This window comes from Plectropomus leopardus, chromosome 14 (genome assembly GCF_026936395.1).
Source record: "Plectropomus leopardus strain MGB_pleo_1.0 chromosome 14, ASM2693639v1, whole genome shotgun sequence".
Classification (NCBI taxonomy): Eukaryota; Metazoa; Chordata; class Actinopteri; order Perciformes; family Serranidae; genus Plectropomus; species Plectropomus leopardus.
The window spans coordinates 11,165,803-11,177,954 of record NC_142189.1 but is presented as its reverse complement, the minus strand read 5'-3'; the positions used below and the strand labels follow the sequence as shown (position 1 = coordinate 11,177,954).

The 12,152-nt window shown below is 38.3% G+C and overlaps 1 protein-coding gene across 2 annotated transcripts; it reads right to left on the bottom strand.

Annotated features, from left to right (window-relative positions):
• Positions 1-556: 556 nt before the first annotated feature.
• On the bottom strand, positions 557-12,138 carry LOC121953326 (receptor expression-enhancing protein 5). 2 transcript variants are annotated; one of them, XM_042500354.2, is made up of 6 exons: positions 11,987-12,138; positions 11,755-11,888; positions 4,383-4,476; positions 3,329-3,467; positions 930-1,120; positions 557-733 (listed from the first exon to the last, which is right to left on the bottom strand). In XM_042500354.2, exons 2-6 carry the CDS (start codon positions 11,867-11,869, stop codon positions 727-729), a joined length of 546 nt encoding a protein of 181 aa, XP_042356288.2. In that variant the 5' UTR covers positions 11,870-11,888; positions 11,987-12,138; the 3' UTR covers positions 557-726. The 2 variants fall into 2 exon arrangements, with proteins under 2 accessions (XP_042356288.2, XP_042356286.2); XM_042500352.2 differs by having other exon boundaries at positions 952-1,120.
• Between the last annotated feature and the right edge of the window lie 14 nt (positions 12,139-12,152).

Below are 12,152 nucleotides of genomic sequence, written 5' to 3'. Positions count from 1 at the left end.
ATTGTGAAGATGATAAATTAAGACATATCAAAAGGCAGAAGTCTTTGAGATAATATTAAAGATTAAGAAACTTCCTGATAGCTCAAACAGACTTTAAATGCTGCTTTGAACATGCAAGAGCGAGGCTTTGAAGAGAGAGAACACATTAAAGATATGTTAAAGTTCCAGTTTTGATTAGGAGTGTTAGAAAGTGTTGTTTTCTGAACACATTTAAAGATGCTCTTTTTTAACAGTCATGTTGTCAGCCTTGGTTTTCGGTCACAAATGGCTCATTTTGACAAAAATAACGACTGCACTGCTATTGTTGCTGAAACCTGCAGGCATGCAATGCTATTTTTTGACATCAACTAAACTTCGATCCAGGATTGTTGTCACACTACGACGAAGAAAAGAAGATCACATAAAAACGGTCACAGTTTTTTTTTTGATTGTCTTAGCAGTACCGATGGCAGTAAACTGATGTGGATGTGCAACTTTTATGTATTTTCACGAGTGTGAAGCTTCAGTTCACCGCATGACACAGGGGTTAATCAACGTCATTCGTTATGGAGGGGTGGGGGTGGGGGTGGGGTGGGGCAAAACAAAAGCAAAACAACAAACACAGAAACTCATTCAGTCACTCTTTCAACTACACAAACATACACGCTTACACACACAAACACACACATACAGACGCACAGCCTTTGTCATGTTTCTCACTGGTCCTTGTCATGGTTGAGGGCCCGGTTAACAGCTGATGGAGCAAACAGAAGAAAACACTATAATTGCAGGAAGTTAACAGACTCAAAGATACAATGAATTACTGTATTTGAGGATATATCTTTACATGCTGAAGGAGATCATGCAGAAGTGGATGGAGATGATGAAGATGGGGATGGAAGTGGAGAAGTTTTTCTGCTGTTCAGTATAAATTAAGTGACTGTACTTGCATGTATATTGTTGGTATCTCACCCTCCTTTGCCACGGTGTCAGTTAAGGTCTTCGCCTTGGAGCTGAGATCGCTGACCACGCTGTCCATGGCAGCCTGGTGTTTCAAGAAAAATGGCCGGATCACACGGTTGTACAAGATCTCAGAACCGTTCCACGTCACCGGAGCCATACACCACACCAGGAACAAACACTGAGGAGAGAGCAGAAGGCAGATCTAAGATGTTGCTGTGACTAATGTCTGGCTCCTTATCATATGTGGCAATAAAATGGGATATAGACTGTTAAAAAAACAAGCGATCTGATGGCACCTTGGGTTTTAGGAAATTGTATCACCATTTCCTGACATTTTATAAGTTAATGAAGGTAACAGTTACAGACCTAAAGTAGGCAATTTTAAAAATCAGGCTAAACCTTTTGAACTTCCTCTAACATGGAAACTATTATATTGTGTTACATGACGCGCCTATGTTAATTTACTATGATTCAGTGCATGGTATGAGGCATGTTTATTAATCCTTATATTTCAAGGATTACATCATTAAAACCAAACCATTTTAACAAAGGACAGCAATGATCATCACGGTAATTAGTCCCAAACAATACATAATGAGATGACTTTTTGATGGTTGAAGCAGGGCCTTCTAATCTGTGGGGTCACTACGTTTCATAACACAACTAACAAGTTACCTTCTGTGACAAACTTGTCTTGCAGGTCAGAGAGGACATGAAATGATGATAAAAAAGAATGTCACACCACACAAAATGTTAAAAAAAAGAAAAAAGAAAAGAAAAAGAAACATGCAACCAAATTTGAATGATAAAAATTTTCAAGCATATGATATTAGGTTTAAAAATCATGAAAAAATAAGCAATTATTCTCTTCTCTGAAATGCAGGGGGTGTGTCTCCTGATTAGCTGAGCAAAGAACGCACTGCTGCAAAGTGACAGACTCTCAGTCGCAGCTATATCAGTAGCATAACATAAATGTCTGTGCTGAACAAGTGAGCTGTTGTGCAGCAACAGACTCTCATTTAGCAGCACACACACCTCCAGCAGTGAGAAGTAACTGCCACGCCAGGTAGCCAATTTGGGCTGTAAGATTGAAAGGTCCCTGAGTGACTGCTGTTTTGCTACTGTTAATATGATTGTAGTTTGACTCAAAGTATATAGACTGTGGTTGTAAGCCTGCCAGTAGGCTGCTGATTGTGGCCTGCATTGTCCCTAACTTTCGCTATCTGTGTGTTACCATTTCCAAAACTCTTGCACCATGGGAAACAAAAACAACCACTGAGCTAGAAATGGCATTTTTTTGACAAAAATGTGGAATGTGCAGTAAGGCTGCCTGCTTTGTTGTTTTGGTGAATTGTTGTAAAGATCTACAACAAATAAAACAACTTACACACTTAGGAGAAGCCAAGCCTCCGCCTCACAGGACTCTGCCCTATGTTGATCTGTTTTCTGACACGGCCAGTCTCAGTTGATTTGCCACATCTTTTTACACTGGCAGTGGCATGCAGCAGTTACACTGACTTCACTAATGTACCAATCCGTTCCACTTCACACAAGCTTCTGTGATATTGTTGTTACATTGTTCTGCTAGAGCCACATACAGCCAGCAAATTGTCTGGGGTTTTAATGAGTCCAGTGAGCTCCTCCAGAGCTTAAGTATAGTCATGCTTCAACTCTAGGGCACCGGTTTCCAAATTATGTTTGTCTTTCTTATCACTAACAGTTATATCACACTAGGATATACCTGTGAAAAATGACTGTTTTTTCTGAGTTTTCTTTTGCTGGGTTATTTCAATACCATTGTTCAATTTCCCATATGCAAATGTTCCAAAAACAAGTTCACCCCAACATTTTTACGTATGTATTTGCCTTAATGGGCTAAGAGAGCTTGTGGAACATAGCAAATTGGCTTCTGTGTGCAATCTTGGAGACGAGAAAGGTGAAAAACAGTTTAGCAATCAGTATTTTTCCCCCTCAATATTTCTACTACCACCACACCAACATTTGCATTTTATTCTTATGCTTTGCAGCTGTGAGCAGCTCATCTGATTCTTTCGAGTGACAATAGTCTCAATTCTTTATCATCTGCAGACTTACTTTAAAAAAAAAAAGTTAACTTATTTTGATACTTTCCAATTAAAAACACAAGACATGAGAAATGTGTAGTATGGTACTGCAACACAGCAGATATGTCGTTCTCATTTTGATGTTATACAAATTGTCCACAAGAGAGCGCTGTTGGAAAGCTATGATGTACTCACGCCCAAACGCTCATGTGATTCGACACATTGTGACTGTCTGTGGTTTCACAGTGAAAGCAGACTTGATTGGCAAAATAATAAAGAACAGAAAAAAGGGAAACATCATACAAATTAAAAGGTAAGCCTACCTTGCCAGCATAGTAAAAGGGGAACCAGAAGAGGAAGATATCAGAGAAGAACTCGACAACACTGAAGAGTCCATAAACAACCCAGTATGTCAGCCACTGTGTGTCGTCATCCTTCACATTGCTCTCGATGGCCTTAATGCTGAATGGACAGGACAGATTTGAGTCAAAAGATTGATGAGGTCACATAACATCAACAGTACATGCAAAGATTAAAAATCACAAAGTCTGAAGCTTCTGTGACATTTAAAGGCATCCTGTAGAGTTTTAATAAATGTAAAGCAAGTTTTGAAGACAGGGTGGTTCCCTCTATTCTTTGTGTCTCATGCTCATCTGGCATGTATTCAAATAAAGTATAGAGATGACATTATACACAAATGTTGAATCCAGATGTATAATATATAGGACATGTTTGTAGCAGTCGTGTTTGAAAAGATCACAATGTGCCAATAAAAGAGTGCAAAAGAGATATGTGGTGTCAAACAATCGTTTAAAAGAAGCTACCACCGAATTACATTGTGTGTACCCTTTAGGCGTGTTTGTTGACAATACAATAAAAAATCCACAGGGCGCTATTAAGAAGCACTCAATGGTTAGGTTCAGATTTATGTGCACATGAGTATTGTACTAAGGGTGTCTTAGTACGATATTTACGTATGTACACTGAATATGTTATTGGCTACTGTGCTCATTTTTCCTCTCCATACTAGCTGTGCAGTGACCCCTTCCTTGTATAAATTAGTTTTGGTAATGAGTTGAAGAAAATCCACAGTCCTTGTTCTGAGCAAAAATGCATTCAGAGGTTCAGCTAAAGTGAATATGAGGCTTCAGTAACAAGGATAGCTAAATCAGGACAGCCAAGTGGGTACTTTCCAAAGTTACAGTCTTTTAGAGCCCCACTCCAGTGTATTTTAGCACTTTTATGATATTCCATATTTTCTGGAGTCATTTTCTTACAATGTTGATTAGCCACACAGTTCACCAAATATGCACTTTGTTCAGGCATGCATTCATTATGTTTAGCCAAGTATTGGAATATGGATTACTTCATACATACGAGAAATATGCTGGATAGACAAAGCCAATCAGGTTGCAGAGCAGTGAGGCTCCATATCCAAATAGAAGGTAGAGTCCGATCAAACTCAGAGCACCTGCAGGGGGAGAAAGAGGAGAGGCAGTGGTGATGTGAGATCAGAGGGAAGGACGGGAAGGGGAGGGTAATGTTATCAAGTTACTTGACAAACACATCTAATGTCAAGCACCATCAATGTGTTGTCGACAGAGTGTGTATGATAGCAGGATGTCTGAACAGCACAGTACCAGGATTAGGAGGAGCACAAGACTCAAGTCAAACACTGATACACAAATTCAGCCAAAGGAAGAGGTGACTTTAATGGACAACAAAGCTCACGCAGTCATGTGAAACAGCTGGGCCTATACACACATCAAGTATGTGAGAGATTCCACAAATGCCAGTGTTTTTTTCCCATCACTTAAAATTTGTATTACCATTACAGTGTACATGCAATTTACAAAGCAATCTGAATAACTTAATAACTAACAGATGCCTTTACATGCAACAGGGCTTTCCCCATGCAATGTATATACTTTGGAAGTGCTTTAATTAAATAAGTTTAATTTAGAGGTGAAAAGTGAGGTCAATAAATTGATTAGTCAATCAATATATGAAAATTATGATAATCGATTAATCATTTGCTGGTTCTCGCTTAAGTGTTTAAACGTTCTTCGTAATCTAAATATCTTTAGGATTTTTGGTAAGATAAACAAACAATTTCAAGACTGTGTTTCTGATACTCGTATGCAAATTTAAGGGCCAAAAATTAGACCCACCTCTAAATATAATACAGTCAAGTACAGCACAAACTCAACCCCACCAAAATCTGCAGGACAATCAGCCCTGTATGAACTCAACTGTATGCTGCTTACTCTTTACAAAAGCAAGTTGGCTGCAGCGTTTTATCCCTCAGAGGCTTAAACAGCTTGGTGGTTAGCTGGCAGCAAGATGCTGACTTCAAAGCAAATACACTGCAGTCTGACCAGGCACTTTAGCCTATTCATTTCTTTCATTAGATATTGATTTCTCCGCTCAAGTCTTCTTTTTTCTTAGCTTTTGAAAGAGGATATTGTTTATATGCATGTTTGGGTTTTTTGCATTCAATGATGGTTTTCCATCTTCTTCCAAACAATCCCAGGCCAAGTAAGTCTAGTAAAAGATTTTTTTTTCAGAGCTTTTTTGTCTTTGGGACCTTTGTAGTCATGCAAACTTAGAGACAGGTTTAAAGTTTCAGTGTGTAAGATTTGCAGGGCTATTTTGGCAGAAATTGAATATAATTTGACAAGAATATTTTCTTTAGAGGATGGTCATCTAAAAATAAGAATCGAATCACTTCTTTACCCCCTTGAATGAACCATGTACATCTTCATAGGGAGCGGGTTGTCAGTTATGGAGATCCCTATGTTGCACCACAATGTTTCTACAGTACACCAAAATGGACAAACCAAACATTGGCTCTAGACAGGGACATTTGGGTTTTCGCAATTTTACATTTTCACGTCAGCAATATTTAGACGCGCATTAATGAAGAGCAGCATTGGAAAAACACTGATTTTTTTTGTATACATAAAACAGCTTTGTGCCGTGTTTTTACCATTTGTTTGTTTTGGAAAGGAGGAGACCGTGGATAGTTTGGCCACAGGTAAAAACCTCCTGAACATCTGGATGAGAGATAAAATGACGACAAAATAAATTATCAAAAAGGTACGCACATAAGGCAAGCGGGCTGTGTGCGACCCACCAAACAGTGTAGGAGAAACACGGATTTGTAATGTAAAAATGCTTTGAATAGCGTTTTTAAACACCTGATCTGTTTGTTCTGGAGAGGAAGAAACCTCTGTGGATAATTCAGCTCTCTGGGGAAAAAACCTTCTCAACAATGACCACTAAAGGAATTGTAATTGGAAGACATCCAACCCTCAAGCAGCTGTAGATGTGAGTAATGCTTTATATCATTCAAATTTATGCAAAACTCAACAGTTGATATGAAATTTAGCAACCAGAAATGCCAGGCATGATGAAGCCACACTGTATCCAGAGGACTAAAAGTCTTTGATAATGTTCTAACCACTGCCTGCTCTTTACATCTCATTTGTTTTTCCCAGCTCATATACAAATGTCCATGTAATTCCCAGTCAACTTGTCTCTCTCTCTATTGAAGGTAAAACTGGAAGAACTGGTTGAAATGGAAGACCCCGAAGAGGCAACGGCTGACATTAGACACTCCAGTCTGCAAGGCAATACTCAACAGACAAATCATAAACTGGTGTTTTTAACTGGTCAGTGATGAATAATAAAAATCTGATGCCGGGATCCACCTAGCTCTGTACTTCGAGTAAGCAACTCCTGAACTGCTCTAAGAAAAAGAACAATGCATCCATGTGACCTCACACAGATTTTAGAGCCTTGAATGAAACCACATGTTCTTCTCCTGGAAAAACTGGGCACAAAAGCCAACCCCCCGTTATGTAATCCTATAATGTAAGACTGAAACTAGTCATTAGAGTTGCAGTATTCGGCTGCAACTCCAGTTCCTCTTAGCACCCAATCATCACAAAAACCTATTGTTAAGGGTACAGTGGGTGAGGGGGTTGCAGATGGCTTTAAAAACATGAAGTTAACAAACAGCCACTCACTCAGTGAGTTCAGCTGCACACAAAGTGCAGCTGAGGACTCCCCTTCTCCAGTCAGCACATTTGTCTTCCCACTTCAGAGTGTCACAAGAGTCAGCATGAACATGAGATGTTTCTTAGCTTAACAGAGGAATGTTTAGAAGCCACCACTTTGTAACTCTGTTCTTCATGCTGGGCTCAAGGCAAAGTACAACATACAGTGACATAATAGTGATCCAACACAAAAGAATGTCTTGTATGCAACCCATTATCAGGGTACACATTTGTAACAAGACTGCAGTGAAGCCAAAGTATGAAATGAATGACTGTTGCCTCCCTAACTCGCTAACACGATACGAGACTGAAACACTTCTGCAAACAGGATAGGTCAAGGTGTAATTTAGCTGCTCTCTGTGGTTCTATCTTCTGCTAAACGCAGGGTAGCAGGGAGCTCAGTGATATTTGCATACAATCCTTAATATTTGTTTTGCAAGCCAGTTTGGTGGTGGTATGTGTGTGTAAGAAAAACACTGAAGTATTACAATACAGATGTGACCAAGCTCTTTCAGACACCAACTGAATCTGGAAAATTTAAATTTTCTCATCATATGATCATTATTTTTCATCCTAAGAGGGCAGTAGTGCCGAAACTATAGCTCAGAGGGGATGACGTTTGGCAGAGTCCGACTGATAAATCATGTAAATTATATACCGACTGGGGATGTGTGCAATAAGTCAACTAATTGATTAAACGTTGCTATTCTCACTAGTCTTTACAAAAAATACTAATTGGTTGAACTTATCATTAAATTTATAGTCAATAAATACAATTGTGATATTGCATATTGCAATAAATGTTGTTGCAATAATTAGGCACACTTCCCTAAGATTTATTAACCTACATCAAATTGTTTTCAGTAGTTTTATTTAGTGTGTTAGACTAGTCGACTAGTCAAAGTTTTAAATTCTGTTTAAATGTCTGGAAATAAGTTAGGAACATGTCTAATAATGACCCATATAATAATAATCACTATGACAGGAAATGTTAGCTAATTAGGTCTTGAGATTAACTGTTTTTTCTATAAAATGTCAGAAAACATTGAAAAAGGTTTATTGTGGTTTTCTAGAGTCCAAGTTGACATATTCAAATGTCTCAATTTCTGACAGTCCAAACCCCAAAGATTTTCAGTTTATATTAATTAAAAACAAAGTAAAACACTGTAAACAACAAGGAGGGACTTGAGTTTTTAATATTGGCTTAGGTGAGGGACACAGAACTTGAAAAGGTAGTATTTTATATTCATTTTAAATAAAATCATGGTCACAGACCTTTGGTAACCAAATTTAAAAGATCCTTACCAAAAATACATTGTGTTCAAAATAAATATCTGCCTATATATTAGAACTTTCAAATATCAATATCAGCCACCAAAATCCAATATCGGTCAGGCCTCAGTGTTGGGGGACCTCTATTAAGTGCTATATTTGATGCTGTAAACCCCAAGTGAAAATAGCAAAAATGCTCAGGGCTATTTTTAATATGCTTATGATCTAAAGTCCAACTGAATACCAACAACACATTTCACACAATGCATTTAACATCCCCACATATCTACATCCTCCGTGACCTTCAAATTGGTTGTTTACGTGCATATCCATATGATACTGTGAACATATCTGTGAGGATCAATTTTGAGATAAGACAGTAGGTTTGGATGTAAGTCACTCTGGCTAACACGTTTCTTGTCATAATGTGGCGTTGCAGGCAAAATATTGACTACATAGCCTGAGGTGTCGGTCTAGTCTTAGACTACTTTCTACTGTGCAAACTGACAACAGGGCTTTGTCAAAACAAAACTCCTAAAGCTAACTGACAGCAGCCTGCAGTTGAATAACCAGTCATCCTAGAATCTCCTTCCATCTATGCATTGCACTGGATATTTCAGGACGAGATAAAAATACCCCTGAGACCAGCTGCTGGTCAGATTTTGGAGGCAGTTCAGTTCATCAACAACATATTCAAATAGTTGTGGGGGGTGTGGGGGGTTGCAGTACATTTTTGCCACCTTGCGCATTATCTTTTTTCTAATGCTTTAGAAAGAAGTCAAAGCAATTTCCACAGGTTCCAAAGTTCAAATGCTAGTAAAAGGCATCTGAATGCAGCACCATGACAATGATGTCAATACAAATCGTAAAAGGTTAAGAGAATTTAACATTTTTTTTGTGTCATAAAATACCTCAGTGAATACCCCACTCATGAGCTTTGAAGCTTTTACGTGTCTTAAAAAAGGCAGTTGCTAACAAGCAGCTAAATGAGGCTACAAAATTTTAATCACGCAGAGCCGCTCTTAAGACAGTTTTACAGCCTTGTTTTGGTAGCGACCCGACAATAGTGTAGTTTGATTACAGCCAAATGTTAGCTTTTTAATTCTGACGATTGCATTAAGGATTCAAATGTCCTAAAAGTGGTATATTTTTGTAAAGATTATCTTGCTGAACAATATGTGTTGTATATTTATGTAAGTAAATCAACGTTTGTGTGACAGAAAGCTAATTTTCTGCTTTATGCCAAAGGAAAAATCCCAGTAGCTTTTTGACAAGGGAATTGGGATGACACTAACTTCTGTGTCAGCCTACAGAAAAACGTTATCCCCAGAGCACTCTGTTGGGTGCACTGGATGCACTGCACTGGAGTTAGTTGTCTTGGGCAAAATACAAATCCTATTTGAAATAGATGTGTCAAAAAATGTAATTTAAGAAATGTTTAAAAGAAAATTTGCCTTTCAAACTCAGCAGTGGGATTTAGGGTTTAAAACAGGGGTGTGTGCTTCTCAGTTATAAAAACAAAATCATGTTGTTTTCTGGGTTAGTTTGATTAATTTGGTTTTATTTGAGTTTGTTTTTATTTTGTCTGACTGTGGACACTTTTATATCTATATACTTTGTATTTGTGTATAAAGTCTAAAAGTCAGTATATTTAAAGGTGACAAAAAATGACAAAAAAGAGATCTCATGAATAGCACAAACGCCACTGTTTCATCTATAAATGAAAAAGTATTCAACTTTCAAACGCTCCTGAAAGTTGCAGCCCTTGCTGTTGACTTTATGCTTCTTTGATGTGGCCATGTCTGCTACCTTGCACGAAATATCTTGTGTTAGGTAACTGTATGTTTGCGTGTTTACCGTGTGTCTATGAAATCACAAGTTCCACCTGTGTAACTACTACTTGATGGATGTCTACAAACTGCATGCCTGAGGTGAATGAAAAAAAATGCAAAGTGATCTTGCTTGATTAACCAATACTGTGTTAATCATTTAGTGTATTTTGAATAACAAGCCAAGGGCCATTTGATATTGGTCTGCAGTCCCTTGGTAAGTTTTTGTAAAGTGGTACTGAAAAATATTTAAAAGGCTGACTCAAACAACCGCAACCAGCATCCCCACAAGTGTGTCAATTAGCAGACAAATATCTTGTACCGCCAGGTCTCCCTAAAGCAGAGTTTGGATCGACAGTAACAGGTTTTATTGTAGCAGCCCAGCTCATTCTGCGTAAATAAAGGAGCCCACATAAGCCAGAGTTTCCAGAGTTTCCAGAGTTTTGCTGTTGTTGCTTTTTTTCTTTTATTTTGAGTCGGTTTCATTTCATTTCTTTTTTCCTTTTTTGATTGTGGATCCATCTGTATCATTTGTATTTTTGAATTTAGTCTAAAAAGTAAATGTATGTAAATGGATGTTAAAATTATCAAAAAATTAGTGGTCAACAGATCATAGGCCTGGCCAATTACTGGGGCTAGTATTTGGCATTTTGCTGGTTATCTGTATTAGCATTTTATTTTAGTGATTGCTTATAAAATTAATTCATCAAGTGTCAGCGTGGGAGGAAGTTTTACTTTGTAAGATCTCAGGGAGCTGTTTTTATTTATTCATTTTCTAATTTAAATTTTCACTTGACATTAAAAAAAGGTTGCTGGGAACTTGCTGTATATGATGTGAAACGTTTCAGTTTTGATTAAACATTTGGTAAAGGCATTTAGACAAAGATTTGCATTGTTTGTTATATTCCAAATTCTACATAGTGACAGAAGATTTCCATTTTTATTGTAAATGCATATCTATTCCAAATATTGGTTTTCTGTCTCATTAAGTACTAATAATCAGTATTGGTATCAGCCCTGTAAAATCTGTCAACCCCTACTTTGGACATGGCTGGTTTAAAGATTATTTTAGAATAAATATAAAATAAAACCATTTAAAACTGTAGATATCTCTCTAAGCCAAATACACAAGTCCCTCAACGGTGCTTAGAAAAATAGATGACATGCCTCCCCCGTTTTGCACCACTCTTCCTCCATTCATGACTAACGAACAGTCCCTAATGTTGCATAAAGGTCTGAGCTGACTGAACTTTGATATTCGTGCGTGTGAAGGGCAATAAAATGAGACAGCTCACAGTGGCACAGGAAATGAAACCACACAGAAAAGACAAGTACTCATGCAACAGAGAGACCACAACTGGCTGCCAGTTGAGTCTGTGTGGCAACTTATAAGCTAAACTAGCAAGCTAACGTTCGCTTGTTTAGTCGGCTAACATTTAAAATTTAGCTAACGGTAGTTGTTTCGGAGGAGACGTTAAGCACCTTAAACGAGTTTATTATCGTGTCAAGCACTTTAAAAGGACACGCAAGTTTGAAAGAAAGTTTATCAGCGTCGTCTTTCTTCTTTTCACCAAGCCGTTAACTTACCCAAGGCGATGTACTCTCTCTTTACTCCCGTTTTTTGCTCCAGCGTCGCCAACTGGTCTGTCACTACGTTCTTCTCATGGAGCAGAGTCACGAAACGCTCCTTGAAGTGACTCATTTTCGGGCTTTTCCTGAGCCTGTGGCCGACACAAACCAAACAATGAGAGAAAAATGTCAAAACGTGCCAGTGCTAGACGGGTTTGTGTTAAAAAAACAACGGGGTTATTTTACTAACCTTGATTTAGTGAAGTGCCCGAAAACTTGCCGCTGGTCGCTGGCTGGCTCTGGACTCCGCTGAGCTGGGGTGGCAGCGGGGGGAGGAGTTTGACAGTCGGCCGCTGACCAATCACAGAGCTCCGGAGAGAAACGTCCACAGCTACAGGTGATTAAAACAACGGCTT